Below are 25,204 nucleotides of genomic sequence, written 5' to 3' on the forward strand. Positions count from 1 at the left end.
GAGCCTTAACATTTACATCTTTTTCTATTTTAATTAGCAAACTGCATTGTTAATCACAGAGCTACATTCTCGTTGTAAAAGATCCAAACAACACCAAGGCAAAAAGAGTCCCAATGTCCCCTAGTCCCATCTCCCCACATGGCTCCTCTGCCTCCGGTGCGGTATGGATCCTGCTCCGACTTCCCTGCACCTGTGGCATGTATAGGTACAGTTAGGAGTGAAAGTTGGCTTGGGGGGATCAATGTCTCCAAATCCTCCATAACTGACATCTTAACTATGGTCTTGCAACGTTCCCTGAATGATGAGTCTTGTCTCTGGGGCTGTATCCATCTCCACCCTGGGCCCTGAAGGACCACGTGACTCTTTCCTCATTGCTCCCTAGTGTTCTGTAGTTCCCCTTTCGCTGAGCACCTCGGTTATTTTCAAAGTTTCCTATTGCCAGTATCACTACAGAAGAAGCCCTCTTGGCGTGTCTGTAGACATTGATTCCTGGAGTGGACGGGTGGAATCGCCACATCACAGGCTACGTGCTTGTCAAATTTGAATACTATTGTCCAACCGCCCTCCCTTCACACTGTGTCATCGACAGCATGATCATGGCCGTCTCTCCACGGTCTCATTGATATCTATTTGATGTTCACACCTTTTTCAACCTGATGTAGCCCTTCATTGTTTTAATTTCTGGGTGTTTTTTTTTTTCAATTATCAGTGTGGCTGAGCATGTGTGAATTACCAGGATACCATTTTTATCCTGTGTTATTTTATTTATTTATTTATCTATTTTGGTGGCCTCTGAGGCAGGGGAAAGGAGTAGGCATGGCGTGGGTCAGGTGTCCAACATGCCGGGGACTGATAGAGCCTGGATACTGGTCCCCATGGAATTGGAACCACACTTGTATCTGGAAGCAAAGCACAGGACCTTCTTCACCTAAGAGGGGTCAGAGGCCACAGGCCCCGAGGAGGCCGAGAAGGAACCGCAGTGAGCAGGTTAGTGACGGACCTGAACAGGGGACAGGCCTCCTGGGTCCCGAGAGTCCTGCGACCTTACAACCCTGGTTGTACTTTACATTTCTTCATATTTCCATTTCTGAAAAAGACATGGTGATCTCCCACCGTGTGGTGCATTTTTCAATCATTTCTATTTTGTCTAGATTCTGTTTATATTGATATCATATTTATATTTCGACATGATATTGGCAGGAATAGAAGAAGTTCGATACCAGTGACCTGAGTTTTATCAATGTGATTTTCCTCCTTCACCACTCCTTGTCCTGAGCTACATCTTGTCGGGTTTGGACATGGCTCCTAGTCCTCTTTTCTGGTTTGCACTTTCCAAGTTGACTTTTTCCCACTCCTCCATTTTTCCACCTTCCTTCAACATTGGGTTTTGTTTTCTTAGCTTCACCTGAGTCTCGGTTACCGACGGGTAGATTTAACCAAGTAACATGTATTGGCATGTCTGTGGAGTTGTTACAGTAGCCTATCTTATTTTAATTTTTCCATTCCCTTAATTTCCAGTGTTATTTTTCCCCCTTATATGACTAATAGGCTGACCAGGACAGACAGGGCTACGGTGTCACACAGCATCTCCTGTAAGCAACGTGACACCTCAGGGTAGCCCCTGCACACAGTGACTCGGGGACCTAGATCATCAGTGTGTGTGTCTGTGTGCGTGTGTGTACACAGATATAGACATACATGTTCATGTGTATATAAAACATACACACGTGTGAACGACATAATATAGTTAAGCTATCTACATGTGTATCTCTCCAAAATGCCTACGCTGGGATTTGATGGTATTAAGACCTTTCAGGAAGTGATTAGGTCCTGATCGATGCCCTTACAGGACAGGCTTCAGAGAGCAGCCTGGTTCTGCTCTTCACTGGGCAAGGACCAGCCAGAGCCGCCATCTCGGTAGCAGAGAAGGGGCCCCAGGAGCCCCCAGATCTGCTGTGCCTTGATCTTGGCCTTCCCCAGATCTGGGAAACACGTGTTTATCATCCACGATTACCCAACGTAGCTGCAGAGACAAAGTAAGACAAGCAGCAAGTAAAAACCAAAGAGAAAAAGGCACAGCTTTATTAATATTAATCAAAATGGGTGTTAAGCAAGTAAGCACTCCTAGAACTAAAACTCGTGAAAGGTTGAATTCCTCAGGAAGATATAAGGTCTCCAACCCTGGATTGCCTAAGTGAATGGCTTGTGTGGAAGGGTCTATGTGAGAGGTGACAGACACACCCTCGCAGTGGGAGATGTTCTTTTGTCTTGCAGGAATTGTTGGATGCAGCACACAGACATTTGACAGGGATGTGGACTGGGTAAACCTCAGGAACACCACAGCTGGTGAGTGGGCCGTGTGAACCCTGCAGAAGACCCTGTGGTTTGGAAAGCTGGCTGTTGGGATCGATGGTAAGACTGACAGGTCTCCAGCAAAGTGGTGGGGAATCAATGTCGGGTGTGATTAGAGACACAGCCTGGATCTACACTACAGAGAAGGAGAGGGGAGAGTGCGTACACAGCCAGTTTTGCTACCCCCTAAAGTCCTTACCAAACCATGGGAAAGGATTCTTTTCTAGACAAACAAATCCACAGGAAAGGTGACAGCGAAGACAGAATCCAACCCCTAAACTCTTGCTTGCTGGAAAATAGATAGGCAAGATCTGAAATCTCAACCAGGAATAGGGTCCACTGAGAACTGACAAAATTTTTTTTTTTGCTTTATAATATAAATTTTTTAAATTGAATCCCAGCAATTTTACAGTGTGATGGATCAGTACATATACACAGTATGTAATGATCAGATCAGATCTGACTGTGGTGTGGTCTCCACATCTGTGCCTGGGAGACAGACCTGTTCATACCAAAAAAAAAAAAAAGGGAACAACTTCAATATCTGCCAACAGAGGAAAGAAAAACTAACGCTGGACACATTGAAATACTATAGTGTCATGATTGTGGGATACTACACAGCACTGAAAATGAGTGGACCGTGTTCTACACACATCAGCATGAATGGATTTCAAAAGCATAGTTTCGACCAGTATAGACTGTAAAAATGCATATGACTCAATTTACATGAGGTTCAAAACAAACAACCCAACCCATGTGTTGTTTAAGGGAGCACATGTATGTAATAAAATTGTCCTATTAAAAAGCAAGGAAGTTAGTAACACAGCGTTCACGACGGTGTTTACATTTGTGGGGTGAGGGAACAGAAATGTAAGGCATAACAAGGACAGCTTCAAGGACGCTGGGTGACCAGGGACACAGGACTCTATTATTTTTTGTGCCTCTGGAGGGTTTCTATGAATGCTGTGCACTCTTGGGTGACTGTCCCTTTCTCTCTGCCTCTCAGAGCCATGGCACACTGTCACGGGCTCACGACAGCCCCAGCCTGGGTCAGAAATTCCAGGGTGGAAGCCAGGCAGCCCAGGAACAAGATGAATCCAGAGGAACCGGAAAACAATGGAAAGCTGCTGTCTCCATGGAAGGCCACATGAAGGGGCCAGCGGAGAGCAGCTGGAGCCGTTTAGACATCAAGGGGACTCTCACTGGCCTGAGATGTCGTCCCACACGGCAAAGGACTCAGATGGGGGTCCCAAGAGCTGACGGCTGTTTCCCCCGCGTTGGCACAGACAGAGCTAGCCGGTGACTCTAGGCCGACTCTGTCCCTCACCTGGAGCTGCCAGGGCAGGACCTTGAGAAGAACGAGGACGGCCCTCAGCCATGGGAGCTGGGGGAGCCTTCCCAGATGCCCCCCAAGTGTCCAGAGGTGGAGGGACGAAGCCAGGCCACCTTTCAGCATGTGATTTGGTTCTGGCACTCTCTGGGCATGAATAGCCAAGAAGACAGGCCATCACGCATCAGAGTGACAAAAGGTAGAACTTACAAGCTTTCGTGCTGACAAGCGGTCCGCGAAAAAGACACGCACATCCAGCCTGGTGATGGCCTCCGGTCTTTATAGGCACATCCCCCTGGACAGCAGCCTGACTGCAGAGGACGCACCTGGGTGTGAGCTCCAGTTTCCAGAGATTCCTGCCCACGTCCACCTCTGGACTTTGGATGGACGGCAGGGTAACATCAGACTCTCCAGTCCCCACTGCCATGACAGGTCACCTGGGCCCAGGCTGACAGTGGACCTGGGAGGGACTCTCTGGAGGCTTCTGTGGGATCCCCAATAAAACTGGAGCTCGGGAGAGGCTCACTGTCCCTGTCCTCTCTGAGGGCACCCACGCTCTCCCTTGGGGGTGTCCCCTTGCCCCAGGAGTCAAGATTCTCTGTAGTTTCACTAAAAGGGATGGTTTCTCTTTCCATTTCCTGAAGGAAACTCCCGCTAATTCTATCACCTTCGCAGAGAGACCCAGGTCAGGGTGGGACAGGGGACAGGGTGTATTTCTCTTTCTGTGCATTTCCAAATGCTCCGGTTTTCTAACTCTAGGCTGCACCTCTATGATCCTTAACATGATTTATCTGGGCAAAGAGATGGTGGCTCTTTTTTTTTTTTTTTTTTAAATATTTATTTATTTATTTCTTAGTTCTCGGCGGACACAACATCTTTGTTGGTATGTGGTGCTGAGGATCGAACCCGGGCCGCACGCATGCCAGGCGAGCGCGCTACCACCTGAGCCACATTCCCAGCCCCAATGGTGGCTCTTTTTATTCTTGGTCTCTTCTTTCCATCTCTATGGATTCGAAATACATGTGTCATAACTTCATCCTCCCCCCAGGAAATGCAAATGAAAACCACGAGATGTGGCCGCTCCATTTTAATTTTAAGGGCTGGGATCCGTGTAAAGGGTGGAGCGGAATCAGGCGCCTTTGTCTCCCGTGCACTGGGTCAGCGTCCAGGGGAAGCCCCCACTAAGTGGAAAACGATTTGCATTTCCAGCACAAAGGGTGCTCTCTGCCTGGTGGCCCGCCACCTCCTCTCAAGAGCCCCAGAGCCCCTGGTGAAGTGGTCTGGGCCAGGAGGGGCCAGAGGCTGGCTGTCTGGGCGGCCATTGTTCCCTTTGTCTGCGGGAGCAGGACTCCATCTTGCTGCCCAGGTTGGGGCTGACAGGCTGCAGAGGCGGAGCTGAGCCCCGGCTTCCCACGGCCCACCGCCGCCCTCCTGAGCAGCCATGGCGTGGCCTGCTGAAGGGCCTCGCGCTCTCTGCTGCTCTGGGGCCTGGGTCAGGCAGGTGTGGCTGGTGGACGCCGGGGGGTGGCAAGGCCAGGAAAGACAGGGCTGCCTCTGTGTGGCCGGGGACAGAGAAAGGCCTGGGGTTCAGGTGCGGAGGGAGGGGACGTGGCGGGAGAGCAGCGTGGGCACCCACCTGCCTGTTCCCACCTGCTCCCAGCAGGGCTCCAAGTGCCTGACTCCAAGTGTGCACACAGACTAAACCAAGAGGCAGCATGGAGCAGGCTTCCAGGGAGACGGACCAGAAGACCTTCCCTTACCCCTTCTCTCACATGCAACTTGACAACCCGGATAACAAGAGACTCTGCAGAACAGGACCGTGGGGGGTCCCTGGGCTTCCTCTTTGCTTCCCATAGTTTGGATTTATTGCTGGAGAAGCCAGAAGACCAGAGATGCCAACAAGTGCAAATGTAAAAAAAAATAAAATAGAAATCTCAAGAAAAGTCTGCTCTCTCTATCCAAAGGACAAGAAAAGGGAAATCCTAGCAAAACAGAAAATGTGTAGACAGCATTGCTCTCCCCCCAGCAGACACCTTGGGGAAACCACAGCCCCAGCCCCACCCCTGCCAGCAGGCTGAGAGGAAGAGGAGACTCCCACCCTGGGGACCGTGTGACGAGAGCCATCGCCACCACCACCCAGTGTCACATGCTGTGGTCTGTGTGTGGTTTGTCCCCCAGAGGCTCATCTGGGGGTTTATCCCCCAGAGCTGAACCAAGAAGGCCACCCAAGTTTGGACTTTCAGCCTCCAAATAAACCTCTTTTCTTTATCCAGAACCCAGCCTCAAGTATTTGAGTACAGCAATGGAAAAAGGACTTACAAATACCCAACCCTTCACTCCCCTCCTCTCTCTCTTCCCCTGGGATGATAACAGAGCAGAGCTCATGGTCAGCCACACACAGTGGTCATGAGGCCATCCCCCCAAATATCCCTGGAGACTTTGTGGGGAACAGCAAAAGAGGCATTCCTGCCCCTTCTGCCAGAGTGGTACCAGCAGAGACCTAGGAGGGAGCCAGGACCCCACACACACACATCCCAACCAGCAGGAGCAAGGAGGCAGCACCGTACCGGGCAGGGAGAAAAATGGAACCCACTCCTCCCCACACTGAAGAAACGTCAGCGCAGGCCAGTGCAGGCAGATTCAGATGAGATCCAGTCTCAACACAAAACCCAAAATGCCCAAGGTTCACAGAACAGTCACTGATCATGCAAAAAGTTTTTAAAAAGTCTAGTTCAGAAGGGAAAAGAAGATCATCAGGTGACAATGTTGAGATAACACAGATTTTAGAATTATCTGACCAGATTTTGAAGCATTAAAAATTCTTCAACCAAGCCATTGTGAACACGCGAAAACCACAGAACATTCCAGCAAAGATTCAGAAGACCCAGGGAACAGGGTAAAGCCAAGAAACCCGACGGCAAGAAACATCCTCACTAAACTGCCGACCCACGAAAGCTCTTGACACAGCAAGAAGCGACCCCGTCTCTGGAAGGGAAGGCACTGTAGGTCTGTCCTAAGAAATCCCAGAGGCCAGGGGAGGGACCATATGCTGGCGGAAAAGGACAGTCAGCTACGGAGCCTGTGTCCCGAGAAAGGACCCTTCAGGAATGAAGAAGAGACCCAGACACTGGGGAGTGAAGAGAAGGTCAGAGTGTTTCCTTCCACCAGAACCTACTTGAAGGTTCTGCCACCACCCAAGAGCACCACAGGCAGGGGACGGGGGCCTTTGGGGACATTCAGATTCCAAACGGTAGCACACAGGATTCGTGCAGACCACAGGACGGCTTTCCCTCTGACCTGGGGGGTGGAAGACACTTGGCTTTGGAGAGGAGGTGCCGAAGCATCCCTCCAACCTCAGCACCCAAATACACAGCCCGTCTGTGGAGGGTCAGCCACTACTGGCCTGAGCAGGTCCCAGGTGAGAACAAGGAGGCGCTCTTCACCTTCAAAGAAGCAGACTCGAGAGAGAAGGTCACCGGGTTCCACCATCAGGGGAAATAGGGGCAGGTGCCTGAGTCCAGCACAGGGAACTCTCATCAGGGGCGCGGTTTGGTTTGCCAACATCCCCAAGTGTCTATCCAGTGCCTCTAAGACACCCGTCACTTCTCACAGCAGGGCTTAGTTAAGATGCCATCTCTGGGGGGCATGACACTCCTGGGAGTGTCACTTTTCATAGGCACTGAATGTTTGTGTCCCTCCAGAAACATCCTGCGTTGAAATCCCGACCCTGGACAGGATCCTATTCAGAGGCGAGGTCTTAGGTCACGAGGGTGGGAAGCTCGTCTTGGGACCAGAGTCCTTAGAGAAGACAGAGAGCGTGTTCCTCTGTCTCTGCTCTCCTGGGGAAGGCCACCACCTGCAAACCAGGAAGAGGGCTCACCGGCCACCAGAACAGCCGAGGCTCTGCATGTCCCAGCCTCCACAACTGTGAACTTCAGTGTCGGCTAAGCCACTGGCGTCCAGTGACTTGATGTAACAGCCTGAGCTAGTACCAGGCCTTTTTCACAAGTTAAATGACCATAACTTCAGCGGAAAGCACAGAGGCTTAAAGATGTTCAAAATCTCCAAGCCACCGAGTGCACTGCGAGGAAATGAGCTCTTAAAACAATTGGAGATGAGCGTAAAAGTGTATGATTTATTCACAAGCATGTTCCCAATTCTGTCTAAAATGAAGAAAATTTGTAAGTGAATGTGAAATTATAGAGTATCCATCCATTCGATAGAAAATTATGCTCCCACTTAAAAAAACTATGTTTTTGACATAAGAAAATGCTAACAACCAAAAATAACACTTAAAAAATAATGGCATGTGTAATCTGGGATTTGAGCCAAACTTGAGGAAAATTGCAAGGTTTTCAATATCCTTCTATTTAAAGAGGTGGTATTTTTTTCTCCCTTACTCAGAATCTCTCATCTTTCTCAACAGAGTCTTATAGTGTTCTTTTTAAAAGACTTGTAATTTTATTTTGTTTGTTTCTAGTGTTGTTTGTTTTTCTATTGTGAATGAAAACATCTTTCATCGTATTTTTAAGAGGCTATTGATTTTTTTTATCAGACTTCCTTTTATAAAGATTTCAGGATTCTTTCTGTTTCTTCCATTGTTCTAGAAGTCAGCATAACAGAATGAGGAAGAAACAAAATGGGTAATAATTATAGGAAATTACAGTGATTATAGGAATAGTAATTATAGAAAACAATAATTAATGAAAATGTAGAATCTGCAATAATAGTAGTATATGAAATAACACTGGCTATGAGCGCATGTTTTTAAAAAATCTACCCCCTGAGCAGAGGGTGTAGCTCAGAGGTAGAGCCCTGGCCTAGATCCCTGCAGGTCCCTGAGTTCCCTCCCTAGCACCTAAAAAAATAAAACAAAAACAAACAAAAAAAAAGTCTATCTATCTGCAAAAAAAGCAAGCATAGAGCAACACACCCAAAGATGCTAACCACCTTCCCAAGGCTCTCAGCTCTACCAGATGCTCTTTTCACATGATATTTTGTAATGCATATTAACCTATTGAAATGAAAGTTATAAGGAGTACAACTTGCCCACACAAATCATCACTAAAGCAATATTTTCCAAAGCTGTATGTGAACATAAATAAAAAGGGAGTATTTATAATTTTTAAAATTTTTTGTGTTTCTTTTTTTCTTTTTCTTCCTGTTCCCCCCCCCACCGCCCTTGGTATCAGGGATTGAACTCAGGGATGCTTGACCACTGAACCACATGCCCAGCCCTCTTTTTATTATTATTTTATTTACAGACAGGGGCTCACTGAGTTGCTTAGGGCATTTTGCTAAATTGCTGAGGCTGGCTTTGAACTCACAATCCTCCTGCCTCAGCCTCCTCCAGAGCTGCTGGGATTACAGGTGTGCCCCACCATGCCCAGCATTAAATTGTTCCTAAGTTTATACACTACATAAATGCTGTGACACGGTTACATTGGAAAATAGCAATGTCCCATAAATTCCTAAAATAATTCTTAGGTGAAGGAACTGTCACCTTTGAATACGGCTGTATTCATTTTTTTTTGGGGGGGGGGTGGTTTGTTTATTTGTTATTTTAAAGAAAGTGTCCAGGGGATAAGATTATGATTTTTTTAGTCTTCTATAGAAATGTTCCTTCTTAAGTGAATGTCTCTTGCTTTTATATATGCGGAGAACTAGTGTTTGAGGGGGGTGTCACACGATGTGTTGTGTACGGGGACATTGTCTCTAAGAAGACAATCCCAAACCGGCTCAGTGGTACACACACCCACGGTCCCAGGCACTCCCCAGCAGATTGCTTGAGCCCTGGAGTTCAAGGTCAGCCTGGCAACCCAGCAAAACTCTGTCCCAAAGGAAAAAAAAAATGGTAGAAGCCCCTTACCTCCAGTGAGTATGCTTTCCCAATCCCATCTCCTGCTCCGGTGACCACTGCAAAAGGGAACAGAGGATTCATCTGTATACGTTCCTCCTTCTCCTGGGCTACCCTGTCTGGCCAGCCGGGGTCTAGGATACTCAATGCCCACAGCGGCCTGGCTCCACACTGCTCCAAATTTCCAGCCCCTTGCCAACCCCTACGAACCCTCCAGGGGAAGGGCGAGTTGCTTTGAGGGTCGGGTTTGTTTCTTTGCTGTTGTGTTGTTTAAGGACCTGGTGAGGCAAGGAGAAATGTACTGTGAAATGTGCAGAGAGCCTCAGCCAGGAAACAATGTATCCAGACCTGAGGATTGAAACATTGGACGACACGTGGTCAAGGGCAAGCAGTGCGCCCTGTAATCACTCCCATGCCCAGTGCTTCCACCCCGCCTCCATCCCCACCCCACAGGGCAGCCTGTGGAAGATAAGGGACCTAGCAAAGAGGAGAATATAGAAATGCACAGAGGGAATGCGGTGGCCTGAAGGAACTTGGAGAATTTGCACTCCGTAGAACTTTCTATTAGCATACGACCAGTAGGTCTTGTAGTCCTGTGGTCTCCAGCATGGCAGAGCTGTTGGTGATGAGGTCCAGAATCAGCCTCATTCACGGGAATGTCCCAATTTGGACATTCACTGCATTAAGTACACACACACCCGTGAATGACCTTGACACCAACATTTCAAGGCCAAGGTACTCGCTCAAGGTTATTGTACATCTTGCCTTCCCCCACCCGCTGCGGGGAATCTTCACCATCACCCGCGTAGTTAAGGTGATGACAGGTATGAGGATGGTGATCATGATCGCTTTCTGCATGTACTGTTCTGAGTGTCACAGGTGTGTGACTTCATTGCATGCTCAAAACAAACCCAGAAGGTGTCACGATCCTCTGTTCATCGTTGAGGAAGCTCCAAAAGAGGAAAGTTCTTCATTTGATCAAGGTCTCACTGCTAAAACTGAAGACCAAAGAATCTGAACTCATGCTACCTGACTTTGGGACCACAAGCCTATACAGATATACCAGGGAAATGATTAAGGAACTCAAGCTTGGAGCTCAGGGTACTCTCATCTGTAAAGTTGAAAACTTCTGTCTCTAGTGATGGGTTTTCCTGTTGTCCCCACTTGTCCTCCTTGAAGTCCACGGGTGTGTACCACTGAGCCGGTTTGGGATTGTCTTCTTAGAGATAATGTCCTATGCCTCAGCAACATTCTACTCTTGGTGGCAATAACTCTATTCCCTCTTACTCATAAAAACAGGTGAGGCTGGCCAGATGTGGTGGCACACACCTGTCATCCCAGCAGCTTGGGAGGCTGAGGCAGAAGGATGGCAGGTTCAAGGCCAGCCTCAGCAACTTAGCAAGGCCCTAAGCAACTCACTGAGGCCCTCTCCCAAATTAATTTTTTTTTAAAAGGACTGGGGATGTGGCCCAGTGGTTAAAGCTCCCCTGGTTTCAATCTCCAGTGCCAAAAATAAAAAATTAAAAGTTAGGTTTTACACCTTGAGTCCACAAGTGGTCTAATTCTCTAGTCCATTTGAACTTTTTGGGGGGGGGCTGCATCCTACATCAGGGGGCAGGGGCTGAGCAGAGTCCTGAGTCCACCCAGCGTGTGAGCATTGAGTCTGTGTGGAGCAGGGCGTTTGGATCCAGAATATCCAGGCCTCAGCACTTGGTGAGTTCACTGGAGACAGCATGCCCTCCCAGGGAAGACGTGTGTGCACACGCACAAACACACACACACACACACCCACACCACGCAGGCAGCATGGGGTATGAATCCACTTGTCGTTGTAAACAACGTTCCATGTGGTAATGTTTTTAAATTTCCATTGCTATGTTTGTAAGGTTGCCAGGTTTAGCAAAGAAGGATACAGGATGCTCCGTTAACTTGAATTTCAGGTAAACAACAAACAATATTTTAGTATAATGCATTCTGTGCAATATTTGGATTGCAATATATTAAAAAATCAGAACTTGTTTATCTGAAACTCCATTTTAACTGGGTATTCTGTGTTTTTCTCTGAAAGCCCCATAACGGTGTTACAGTCTTTCCTATTTAGCCTGGAAGATATTTCTTTTTTTAGAGGTTTTTTTGTTTTGTTTTGTTTAATACCTTTATTTTTATTTATTCATTTTTATGTGGTGCTGAGGCTCGAACCCAGGGCCTCACACATGCTCCACGAGCGCTCTACCTCTGAGCCCCAGCCCCAGCCCTGGATGATATTTCTAAAGACCTTAGCATTTCCTTCAAGGAGATGCTAAAGCCGTGACCTCATGGTCTTCACCTTAACCCGGTCAGGGGCTAAAATCCCCTGGTGTTTCCACCAGACAAATCCCACGGGGCGACAGACAGCACTGTGATCAGTGAGGACCAGGCCCAGGTGCCACATCTGACATCTTGAGAACACAGCTCTCCGCGGCCTTGATTTGGCAATACCCTCACTTCATCGGGGGCCTGGCCAGTCTCATTTTCTAATGAAGTAAATTAACATTATTTGTATTTCAGAATTTTGAGATACCCCTTAGCAAAATGGGTAGAACCTAGGGTCTAGGAATCTACAGAGATGTGGATACAGAAGTTTCTGCCTTTGTTTATTAATTGTGTCATCAGAGAGAGATCATCACACTAAGAAGAAAACCCGGGGGTGACGTTGGGGGGACAGGTGCACAGCAGGAGTTGAGGAGCACTCTACCACATCTTGCTTTTTAGACAATTCTGATTTCACTTATGCTTTCTAGACTTCCCGATTAAATTAGATTTAACTGAAATTCCCAAAGGATGGAGATATACCTATGAGAAAAGAGGCACTATATCTTTGGGGACATAAATAGGAATAAGCAGGAATAATAAAATAAATGAGAGATGGACAGTTCCCCTTACCTGCCCACTGTCCCATCGACTGCAAGAAAGACCTTGGCAGAACTTTCCGGAAGCTCAGTAAAACGCATTTGCAGAATCTCACGCACTTTGCCAGGCCGGCCAGGCACACCAGCAGCCCGAGGAGAATGAAGAACTGTTCCAGAGCCTCCCCCATGACTGTATGGCCGCAGGTGCTGTCTCCAGCCTGGCCCTGGCCCCTCCTGGGGTGGGGCCCCCTAGGGGACGGCAGACCTCCTTCTGGGAGTCACTGGGTGCATTCCATTAACTCTGGGACATTTAGATTAAAGTAACATCCTTACACAACCTCTGATTCACGGGCTTTTGAATGAATGAAGTCTTCTGTGTAATATCTTCAGATCACTGTTGGGCTTTGTTACCTTGGGGAAGCTGGTGGCCCTGCCTGTAATTCCAGTGACTCAGGAGGCTGAGGGAGGAGGGTCACACATGCAAAGCCAGCCTCGGTGACTTAGTGAGGCCCTCAGCAACTTAGGGAGACCCTGTCTCAAAATAAAAAAATTTTAAAAAGGGCTGGGGATGTGGCTCCAGGTTCAAGTGCCCCTGGTTTAAAAAATAAAAATTTAAAAAGTGGACATGAACAGACACTAGTATGGCAATATGTAAATCAGTGGATGTGTAACCGACGTGATTCTGCAATCTGTATACGGGGTAAAAAGGGGAGTTCATAACCCACTTGAATCAAAGTGTGAAATATGATCATATGTCAAGAACTATGTAATGTTTTGAACAAAAAAAAGAAAAAGAAAAAGAAAAAAATGCAAATTAATTTGTGAGAAAAAAAGCTAATTTTAATTTACTCCTTAATTTATTCTACTAAATTTGATTTTATTACATAAGCTCCTGTCAGCTAAGATATACCAACTTCAACTTCTAAAAATAAAAGTACAAATTTTTAAATAAATAAATAAATAAAAAGTGGACGTGAAGGTAAACAAGACATTGAAGAAAGGGCAGCCCAGAGTTCTGGGTTCGGGAACTGCTATGGTTTGTTCTCACAACGACTCTGTGTTGGAAGCGTTGTCCCCAGCATGGAGACGTGAGAAGCAATGGAACTTTAGGTAAGGCCTCGCGGGAGGTCCCTAGGTCCTTAGGCAGAGGGGTTTGCCCTCGGAGGGGAATACTGACCACCTAGAGAGTCCTCTCAAGAACAAGTGGTCATAAATGCCTGACCCCAACCCTTGAATCTCTCTGAGTTCCTGTTTCAAGCCGTGGCTGCTGCTCTGTTGTAACCCACCATACAGTTGTGCAGCCCAGGGGGCCCTCACCAGAGCCTACACCATGCTGGTTGGACTTTCAGTCTCCAAAACTTTGATCTAAATAAGCCTCTTTTCTTTATAAAGTTAGCCTGCCTCCAATATTTTGTTATAGTAATGAAAAACTGGGTAATACAGAAACCAAAAAGGATGCCAGATCAAGTCACTCATTGGTTTATTCAACAAGTAGGTGCCGACTGCCTACAGATGGTGGCCCCTGTTCAAGGCCCTGGGGACATAACAGTAATGAAGCAGGGTCTCTGTCTTGGAGCTCCGATTGCAGTCTGGGAGACAGAGGAGGGGAGCAGCCAGGCCCTCGTGGTGAGGAGTTTGAAATTTAGGCTGAGGGCAGGAAGCCGCTGCAGGGGCCAATGGGATTATTCCTCCCAAAGTCAAGGCCTGCTGCGGGGAGATGGCTGGCCAGAGGCTGATGGAGATGGTGGGTGGTCAAGACATCTGGCCCTCGACTTTCTGCATCTGACTTATTTCACTTAGCACGATGGTCTCTATTTCCACCCATTTACCAGTGAATGCCATGATTTAATTCTTCTTTGTGACGGTCTTCATCTGTTTCAGGTTGCTAGAGCAAAATGCCTGAGGCTGGATAATTTGTAAAGAAAACAGGTTTATTTAGTTCGCGATTCTGGAGGTTCAAGGACATGACACCAGCAGGTCCCGTGAGTCAGCCCTTGACCCTCTGCTCTTTTATTCGCTCACTCCTTTGGTGATGTCCTCTGATCTCTTGACCTTATGGACTTGCCACATGCTGAGGAAATTCAAATTCATCACTTCAGCTAGTCACCCTGGCTGACATCCAAACTAGCATACCGACTTGATACCTCCGTTTGAACACCTGTTAGCTGTTACTGAATCTGTCACTATTTATAAGTCTTTCTGGGACAAAACTAGGAGAACCTTTTTTTTTTAAGTGAATATACTTCATGAGTCAATAGAATTTAGGATTATATGAGTTTTACTTATATACTTGATTCTGTATTCAGATCGGCTTTCTCTGACACCGATCATCTTGACTCCTAACATCACGTTTGTTTTTATGTCTGGGGTATATATGCTGATGTTTCTTTTATTTTTTTAAGAAATGGTATCTTTTTGATTCTTTGTGATTTAATTTTCTTTTATAAATGTGAGGAACATCTACATAGTTTCAAAGTCAAATTTACAAAGGAAGATGCATTGAGAAAAGTCTTGAGTTGATCTTAATGCCCTCTGTTCCCATTGCTTCCTCTCTCTGAAGGTAACCTCAAACTTTTATTCAGTTTTTATTATTCATCCATTTGTGAACACACACATTCATATTTCTAAGAACACACATTCATATGCATACACATCTCTATGAATACAGACGAGTCATTATGTGTAATACACACACACACACACACACAAGTACATACAAATTTTTACTACTTGTCTGTATTTTTTAAAGATATTTCATTAGTTGTTGATGGACCTTTATTTGTTTATATGTGGTGCTGAGGATGGAACTCAGTGCCTCCCACGTGCTAGGCAAGCGCTCTGCCCCTGAGCCACACAACCCCAGCCCCTGTATTTTTTTTTTTTTAATGAACTCCAGCACCACATTCTTTTCTGCACCTTGATGCTTTTTACCTAACAACAGATTCTGTAATTGCCTCCCAGTAGATATAGATTTCTTCTTTCCTTTTGGTTATTTTTACAGCCTCGTAGGACTCTAATGAAGATGCACCATACTCATGGACACCCCTATGCATACTCTTTGATGGTCCCCAGTCTTTTGCTAATACAAATAGTGCTATGATCAGTGGCTTTGTGCAGTCCCCCTGGGAGGAAAACTGCTGGGCCAGAAGGTAACTTCTTATGTCCTTAAGCTAAATATTCAAATATGTCCAATTTTCCTTCCTGTTGAACTTTTTGTTGCACATGAATATTCACAGCAACTTTACTTATAAAGGCCCCGAATAAAGAATGAGCCAAATATTTATGAACAGGTGGATGAGTAAACCAAATAGAATGTGACTTATAGTTTAGTTAGCAAACTAGGAACACTACTCAGCCAAAACATCAACTACCAGTGCACACAACTGCACAAATACCCAGAACCTTATGCTAAGTGGATAAAGCCAGACAATAAAGAATGCTCCCTTTATGCTCCTATTTAAGTAAAATTCTAGAACACGCAAAACAGGTCGGGTGATGGGAAACAAAATAATGGAGGCCCGAGAAAGTGGCCAAAGGAACTTCTTGGGGTGACGGAGACTTTCTATAAGTTGGTTATGTTGATGGTCACACATGGGTGAATTCATTTGCCAATATGCGCTGGACTTAAAATTAGTGCTTTTAGGACACAATTATGCTTCCATTTAATTTATATCAATTTATACTGATTATCTTAATCATGCTTCAAAATAAACAGTGGCAGAGGTAATCGTTGTTGCAGAAGTTTAGAAATATTTAGAGGTGAGAGAGTTCATGAAGGGCTGCAGGTTTCACGGGTAGAAATGCCGCTTCTCTCTGAGGACCGTGAAGAGCAGCTGTCCTGGCCTGGGACCCCTCTCTGTGCTGCTTCCTCTCAGCTGACTTGCACTCAGATTGTAAATGTCTGAAAGATGTTTCTCTGTTGGGCTAAAGGTCAGACAGGATCCAGGAACCAAATAAGAAGAGAACTCGTTGTGTCTGGTCAGAAAGCAACTTAAAGAAGCAACTTAAAAAAACAAACTTTCTCCTGAGCTGCAATCAGGCTGAATTTTGAATTCTTCCAAACAATAGAGGAGGGTAATCTATGGCAATAGAGTATGGTGTGAAGCTTTGGGGGTTTTCTACAAGGTGAGAAACAGCATACGATGTTATTTTGATTTTAAATTCTTCCTCCCCATCCGGCCCCTGTGATACTGGAGATTGAACCCAGGGGTGCTCTAACACCCCATTCTTTTTATTATCATTGTTTTTAAGAGAGTTTCTCAGGCCAGCTTCAGGCTTCAGGTCCTCGGGCCTCCACCCCTGAGTAGCTGGGGCTACAGGTGTGTGCCACCTCATTCGGCTTAAATTATTTTATTAGTGGAGTTGAAGATATTCCCGTAGGTCTAAGGGCTGTTTGTATTTTTTCTCTGTGCTATTTTCTTTTTCCTTTCCCCTGGCCATTTTTCTGGGTGGTTTTTGCTATTTCCTTCTGTGCACAGTTTAAGTATTGATGATCCAAAAATGCTTGGGACCCATTTTTCTTTTTCTTTCAGATTTTGGAAAATTTGCATGTACAGAACCATATATCTTGGGGAGGGGACCCAAGTGTAAACATGAAGTCCACCTATATTTCAGATATTCTATGCAAAGCCTGAAATAACTACCCAGAACTCCTTAGCACACTGCGGTTAGACTGCCACCAGTCACACAGAGTCAGGGGTGGAACTTACCACTTGTGGTTTCCTATCCACCCTCAGAAATTTGAGAATTTGGAAGCATTTCTGGTTTGGGAGTTTTGCATTAGAGGTGCTCAACCTGTATTTCTCGTTTGTTGTTGTTGTTGTTGTTGTTGTTGACCTTGGCTTGAGGCCTCCTCATTTCACTATCAGGTCCGTGTTCACTAATTCTCTCTTCAGTTGTGCCTGGTCACTGCTCCATCCAGAAATGGTCTTAATTTTATGGCTGAAGGTTCTTTTCCTGCCTTTTCAAAACTGGCTCTTTTTTTAGAGTTTTAGAGGATGGTGTTTCTTCCAGGGAGATCCATTACTTTTGACTTTCCTTTATTTAGCACAGTTGAATCCTAATCTGCGTCGTATGATCCAGTACCTGGGGTCTTTCTGCCGTGGTCTCCTGGCTCTTCTGGCTCTCACCCAGGGTGCTCTCTTCCCTGGTGCCCAGATGAACCACCAGTTTGGACCCAATTCAAACTCAATTTGTGGCTTGAAGGCCTGGGTTCTTCTTTCCTTCTTTCCTTCCTTCCTTCTCTCTCTTCTTCCAACTCTGGGGAAGTGAATTTGGTCTGCCCAAGACAGCATGCCGGCCTGGGTGGACAGACCCACAGCTGGCTTCCTGCAGGGCCCCCTCCACCTGCGGCTCCGTGCCATTTCCTTACAACCCGTGTCTCTTCTGGATCGCTCTTAGCCTGAGAGTATGAAAGCCCTTGGGGCTCAGGCCCGTGGAGGGAGGTTCTTACAGTGGCCTCTTCCTGGCCTCAGCTTCTGCCTCCACACCATCAGCAGCACCAAAGCTCCATTCACCCCCTGGGCAACCGTGGATCTGCCGTGGCTGGGTGCCTCCTCGTCTCTCTGGGTTACCACTTTCCCTCATGCTGGAAATGTTTGCTAGAAACTTAACAGGAAACGAGGCACCAGGTCTATCATGTGCCTGCGGGCATCCCAGGAAGGGGATCCCCAATAACCCAGTGGGATTTGGAAGCTCATAGGCCCTCTCCCAGGGAAGGAGGGGGAGCAGGCAGGTTCAAGGAAGAGTGAATGATTTTCAGGGGAGGTGGATGAACTGGAAAATGGTGATAATCTGTGACAAGGTCTGTCTGGGCTCCGGACACAGGGCCAACTCTTTCTTCTTGGTCTTCCTTCTTGCCATAGGTTTCAGTCTCTTCCAGTTGATGAAATATCTGGGGAAGGGATTCCCAGAGATCAACTATCTTCTGGAGAATCTGACCTCTAGATCCGTAGGAGAACTTCAGAGAAAGGCTCTCCCGGTAACTGCTGCTTTTCTAAATTCCCTATTTGGAGGAATTGGCACACCAAAGCGCCATGTTTAGGGAGTCTTGTTTTCGGGTGCCCAACAAAGCCAAACACAGAAAAGTACTGCTTTCATTATCTAGGTTGTATAACAAATCAACCCCAAACGTCATGGCTTAAGAGAAAGCCATTTATTATCTCATGGCTTCTGGGGGTTGGCAACCCAACCCACAGACCAGCTGGTCTCTGGCCCCAAGTCTTCCACAGGTGATGGTAAAGGTGGAGCCAGGGCCGAGGTCTCTTAAAGTTCAACAGGGGCAAGAGCTCCTCAAAGCTCTCTGGGATGTTTCTGGCTTGGAGCAAATTCCTCCCCAGGTATTCCGAGCAGTGTAGGCCTCTTCATAGAGTAGCTCACAAAATGGCGGTCACCTTCATCCCAACAGACAGGTGAGAAGAGTGAGAGAAAGAGAGGGGAAAGACAAACGCTCCCCCCTCACATTAACCTAACCTTGGAAGGGTCATCTCCTCCCTTGTGCTGTATTCTATGCCTTAGAAGCAAATTTCCAGGTCCAGCCCACACCCATAGGGTTGGGGTTAGGGTTAGAAAGTGAGGAAGCAGGATCACTGAGCGCTGTTTTAGAAGCTGCCTACCACATGTACCCACTACGAACACGTGCAGGCAGATCTGATCTTCAGCAAAACAAATCAGAACACGGGTTGCCTGATAAAGGGGCAGAGATTGGAGATCTTGAGGATGTTTCCCATGTGGATGGAGATGCTCTGTACTTGGTGACTTTGCATTCATAGGGTATACCCTCCTCAAAACTCATCTCACTGTACATATTTCTAAGTTAAATTATATCTGGATTTTAAGTAAATTTTATCCTGCAGCAATTTGGTGTGGGGGATGGGTAGCTTAGACTTCCCTATTACCAGGGTCGGAAGGAGCAACTCACTTGCACCCTTGGGTCTCACACCAAGATTTCTCCATCTTCACTTGTCAACACCAAAAAACATATCCAGTCCCATATAACAGACAAATCACAAGCAAAGCTTTTAGATAAGTTTGTACTTCACTACGCACAAGACACTATGGATGGAATTGTGTCCTTGCTCCCCCTAAATTTGTTATGTTGAAGCTCTCCCCCTCAATGAGTTGGTATTTGCAGATGGAGCGATTAGGTCCTGAGGTTGGGCCCCTCGTGATGGGTTAGTGCCCTTGAAAGAAGACACACATGATCTCTCCTCTCCCCTGCCCTCTCCCTCCTTCTCCCTCTCTCGAGCTCCTCCTTCCTTCCTCCCTCTATCACATGAAGACAGAGCAAGAAGACAGCCATCTTCAAGCCAGAAAGAGGACCCGAATGAGGAACCAAATGGGCCAGCACCTGGATCTTGGACTTTCCAGCTCCAGAACTATGAGAGAAGAAAATGTGTCATTCCAGCCACCCAGGCTATGGGGTTTTGTTACAGCAACCCGAGCTGGCGCAAGAGGACCTTAATCAATAAAATTAAAATTACACCTTCACGGGGGATACACGTGATTCTGCCAGACACGGCAACAGATGTTTTCTTCCCTCCTCAAGAAATGCAGCTGGATGAACATCAACCCCATGTGAAACTTTCATCGTTGGAGTTCAATAAAACGTAGTTAAAAATCTCTCCTTGGCATGCATCTGGCCACTGTCCATGGCCTTCTGGAAAGGATGGCAACCTCCTGACCTGCAGTCAAGGTCGGCAGGTGCAACACGGATCCATGAAACAGACCTACGCGGAGCCCCCTTCAGTACGGACACACAGTAGGTACAATTGTCACCTCCACAGTCACACGGAGCCCCCTCAGTATGGACACACAGTAGGCACAATCGTCACCTCCACAGTCACACGCATTCTCTTCCGCTCTCCTTAGCTCTCTGGATCAGCTTTTATTGTCTTTCTGACTCTACTATAAGAAGTACACTGGATGGTGGAGAGTGACTCTGAGCCTGGGCATCGGGGACACGGAGAGCAGAGCACAGGGGGACCCAAAGGAGGCCATCGCTGCACCTCCGCCCCAGCCGGCCTCAGTCCTGTGGAGATTCTAGACCATGTGATAAATGGTGATTTTTTTTTCTTTTAGGTGATACCAAAAATCCAGGCTTTAATGCGACATTTCTCAGTCTGTATTAAAATTGCTTCTATTAAAATGACCAGTCTGGCCTAGAAAGCGACAAACTCCCAGACCACGCGTTTGGTGGTCATGGGGAAGAACGGAGGCCGAGGGAACCATGAGCAGGACTCCATCTCCAAGCCATGGCGTGGGTGCTGAGCGCCCCCAAAGGCATGCCGTCGGAGGCTTGATTTCCAGGTGGGCACCACTGGGAGGTGGTGGAGATTTTAAGAAGCGAAGCCCTGGCATGGGTGGTAGCTCAGTGGTGGAGCTCTGGCCTACCGCGCAGAAGGCCCTGGGTTTCACCCCAACACCACAAAAATAAATAAATAAATAAGAAATGTGTCCTAGTGGGGAGCGCCTGGGTCAGTGGGATTGGGGACCCCAGCCTCTTTTCCCTCCTTTGACATCTGGTGATGATATGAATGGTTTTGCTCCATCACATTCCCACCAGGCCCAAAGCAGCACGCCAACCAATCATGGACTGAGACCTCCAAAACTTGTGAGCCAAAATAAACCTTTTTTCTTTGCAAGTTGATTATGTCAGGCCTTTGCTATAGTGATGGACAGCTGACTCACACAACCAGGTTCCCCAAGGAGCCTCTCTCCATCACAGGTTGGGAGGGACGGAGGCAGGTATAGATACACCCATAGTAAGTCAGGTAAACCTAGGCAGATATGGGCCCCAAGCAGGGGCCAGATTCAAGACACAATGCACCAACTCTAAGATCAAAGGACATCTGGAAGTGAAAGAAAGCGAAAAGCCAATTAGTGTGCAAATGAGTGGAATAGGGGACCTCCTGTGTTATGAGAAATGTCAACTGGATGAATAAAATACTACAGACACATAAAGGAGTAAATAAAACTGGAAGTTGTTCTTGGTACTCATAAGGATACAATGAAACCCATGTTTGCCTTCACGCCTCTGTGGCGGTACAGTAAACTGAAGTGTCTTTATACAAAGCAGGTTAGCGGTTGCCCAGGGCTGGCTCTGGGGATGAGAACTGACTGCACGTGGGTGGGAGAGGTCTTTGGGCCACGGTGGCCATGTCCTAAAATTGGGTTGTGGTGAAGGTTGCCCACCTCTCTGAATTTACACACATACACCCCAAAAAATCATTAAATCGTACACTTAGAATTGGCCATTTATTTAAATAATACCTCATTACAATGGCTTTTTTAAATTGGCAGAGGCAGGATGTCCACCCAGGTCACCATGGGATTCCAGAAGCCACCATCACACAGCCACGGCCTCCCTACATTGTCCCAACAGGAGAACAATGTCACGGCTGGGAGAGTCCAGTGGTCCAGTTGTCGCCAATCCCGCAGTCTGTCTTCTAGACGAAATGCACAAGCTCTGGGCCATCACCTCCACTGTAGCCATGGTCACCTCATCCACCTCCCACTCTCAAAGCCAAAGCCCTGCACTGAGACAGAAACGCATGAAAAACTCAATCTAGAGGAACTGTCCCAAACTAAAGACCTGAACTGCTGGCGAGTTCCTGAGAACCAGAATACTGGCCACCCTCCAGTTATTTTTAGGATCCCCCCCAAAGCCAAACTTCCAGCACAGTTTTCCAACTCAAAGCCACAAAGGCCAAGAAAGATGCACCCATTCTCCTGGCTTGGGTCTAGAATTCAATCCAGTCGGTTGGTGGGCAACGTTCCTCTCATGCAGACGAGACGCTCCGATGGGCAGGCACACCGTTTTGATAAAGTCCAAAAAGCACATCATAATACTTTATAATGCTTCTGAGTCTAATTTTATTGTTCTTTAACTTTTCAAAGCCTTCAACGGTGGGAGCAACACCTAAGGGATACTTGGGTGGAAAGAGCTGGGAGACTGGGCTGAGGAGTAGCACAGGGCAGGCACCTGCTCAGCATGTGGAAAGCCCTGGGTTCCCTCCCCAGCCCTGAAAAGAAGGAGAGCCGGAAACCAGCGGGAGAAGAGAATGGAGGCATCAACTCCCACAATTTTGTGTTTCCTACAACAGGGAGTAAAGAAATGGAAGTTGTCACTGACAGTGTTGTTAGCCTGCAAATGTGATCATGATTAAGGAAACCTGGGAGGAAGAGTGTGCAAGCTCAGACTGCTACCCCAAAGGGCCCCCTCTTTAGCAGCTGATCAAGAACACCCTGGGAATACAGGAGGTGGGGTAAATACAGGTGTCTCTGTCTACTGGGGATCCTGCATTCACAGAGCCAACCAACCACGAATCAAAACATTCCCCAAAATGGCACCTGAACTGAACATGTGCAGATTTTTTTTCCTGTCATTATTTCTAAACAATATAACAACTACTTACATAGCATTTATACTGGATCAGGTATTGTAAGTACTCTAGAGATGATTTAAGGTGGTATACAGGAGGCTGTGCACCAGTTATATGCAGATACTATGCCATTTTATAAAAGGACATGTGTCTCCTTGGATTTGGGTGTCCCCCGGGGTCCTAGAATGAATCCCTGATTACTAAAGATGTTGAACATTTTTTCATACATTTGTTAGCCATTTGTATTTCTTCTTTTGTGAAATGTCTATCTAGTTCACTTGCCCTGTGGATACCAAAGGATGATGGAACTTCTTTGTTGCTCCTTCCTATTACCTTCCAAGGCCATGTTGGCCTCCTTTCAGCTCACCATGCCTGGTTTTACCTGTCACCTCAAGTCCCCAAATTGTCCTGGATATGCACTCTTCCAGGAAACAACCTATAAGCAAACCAAACCCTACCTTGCTCAACTCCATGCTTTCTCACACCAGAGGTGAGAATGTGGAGGGACAGGGAGGGAGAGAACAGAGACCCACACCCAGCTGAACAGACTCTTGTGAACATTCCAAGTTAAATTTTTGTTTAATTTACCTGGAAGAGAGAACTTCAGCTTCATTTACATTTTATGGAAGTACATTAGGGAAAATGGATTGGAGAAAAGCAAATGAGACCATCATTCAGCTTGCCCCTGGATTATATAGTTCATTCAGATCTGTAGTCAACAATTACGTCTTGAACACTCCCTATTTACCAGGTCCTCTTCTACTCAATTTAGATTTTTTTAGAAATGGTTCACAGACATAAATTCCACTTTAAGAATCACAGTTTTATTGGGAATGTGGCTAAGTGGTAGAGTGCTTGCCTGGCATGTGTAAGGCACTGGGTTCAATTCCAAGCACCACTTAAAAAAAAAATTAGCCAGCCTGGGGGTACACAGCTGCAATCCCAGCAGCTCAGGAGGCTGAGGCAGGAGAATCACAAGTTCAAAGCCAGCCTCAGCAACTTAGCAACTTCCTGTCTCCAAATAAATAAAAAAAATAAAATGAAAAGGGCTAAGGATGTGGCTCAGTGGTTAAAGCACCCCTGGGCTCAATCCCTGGTACCCAAAATGTAAATGAGTAAAAATGTGTTTTAAACCATTTTCAAAAGAAATCAGGGGCTGCGGCTGCAGCTCAGTGGCAGAGCTCTTGCCTAGCACATGTGAGGCACTGGGTTCGATCCTCAGCACCACTTAAAAATAAACAAATAAAATAAAGGCAGGCTGTCCATCTACAACTACAAAAAATTTTTAAAAAATCAGTGTCTTCTATGCTAGACTTGGTAAGAAGCCAGTTAGTAACAAGACTGTATGTAGCAAGGGCAGCTCACCTTCCCCTCTCTCTTCCTTCAGGGTGATTCATTCTTCTTCATGTTGGAAATGCTCATTAACTGAGGATTGCAGGCTGGGGAAGACGACGTCATGGTTACTTGCAGAGGTCTGTTCCACCCGCTCCCCACCCTCTGCTGTTCATGCTCACCAAGGAACAAGTTGGTCAGGAGGCTGCAGACCACCCCTGGAACCAGAGGCGACTCCCTGAATGAGAACCACCCTAGCCAGCTGCACTGTGACATCCCTGGAGAAGGTGTCTGCCCCTCAGTAGGTGTCACCAACCCAGTCTGAGGTTCCAGAACACAGTCTTTTGCTTACGATGTCAGTACTAAAGAATAAGAGTCATCATAATTTTGCTACTGCAGATCGTGCTGTTGTAGATGCGGAATGCATGTATGGCTATAGTATGCTGACTTTAATTCTTTTGGATAAATGTAAGAAGTGGTACAGCAGGCTCATATGATCGTTACCTTGCTAGTCTTTTGAGAAGTGTGTACTCGGTGGTGATTCTACTAATTTACAATTCTGCCAACAGTGTAAGCGTGTTTCTTCTTTCCTCACATCCTCACCAGCATTTAGTATTTTTTTTTTTTTTTGTATTTTCAATGACTGCTATTCTGACTGGGGTGAGATCAAATCTCACCATAGTTTTGATTTGCATTTCCCTGATTCCTAAAGATGTTGAACATTTTTTCATACATCTGTTGGCCATTTGTATTTCTTCTTTTGTGAAATGTCTATCTAGGTCACTTGCCCATTTATGAAAGGGGTTATTTGGTTTGGGGTATTAGGCTTTTTGTGTTCTTTATATATTCTAGATATAAAACCTCTGTCAGGGGACTAGCTAGCAAAGAGCTTCTCCCATGTTTTCCTGATTTCTTTTTCAGCAGATTTATTATTGCTGTACAGGACAGCCATTGATTTTTGTATTCTGTGACTTCACTAGATTTGCTGCTAAGTTAGTTCTAGACATCTTCTGATTGAATTTTTTGTGTTGTTTAAAAATCTTTCAAGTATGAGATCATAACA

The 25,204-nt window shown here is 46.4% G+C and overlaps 1 protein-coding gene across 1 annotated transcript in view; it reads right to left on the reverse strand.

Moving 5' to 3' along the window:
• The window catches only part of Hsd17b3 (hydroxysteroid 17-beta dehydrogenase 3), a 30,488-nt gene extending 17,873 nt beyond the window's left edge, over positions 1-12,615 (reverse strand). Inside the window, exons 1-2 of the mRNA XM_077792398.1 lie at positions 12,462-12,615; positions 9,552-9,598 (exon numbers count right to left, since the gene is read on the reverse strand). Of these exons, the coding sequence (XP_077648524.1) occupies positions 9,552-9,598; positions 12,462-12,615 (201 nt within the window). The remainder of the gene's footprint in view (positions 1-9,551; positions 9,599-12,461) is intronic.
• Between the last annotated feature and the right edge of the window lie 12,589 nt (positions 12,616-25,204).

This window comes from Urocitellus parryii, chromosome 13 (genome assembly GCF_045843805.1).
Source record: "Urocitellus parryii isolate mUroPar1 chromosome 13, mUroPar1.hap1, whole genome shotgun sequence".
Classification (NCBI taxonomy): domain Eukaryota; kingdom Metazoa; phylum Chordata; class Mammalia; order Rodentia; family Sciuridae; genus Urocitellus; species Urocitellus parryii.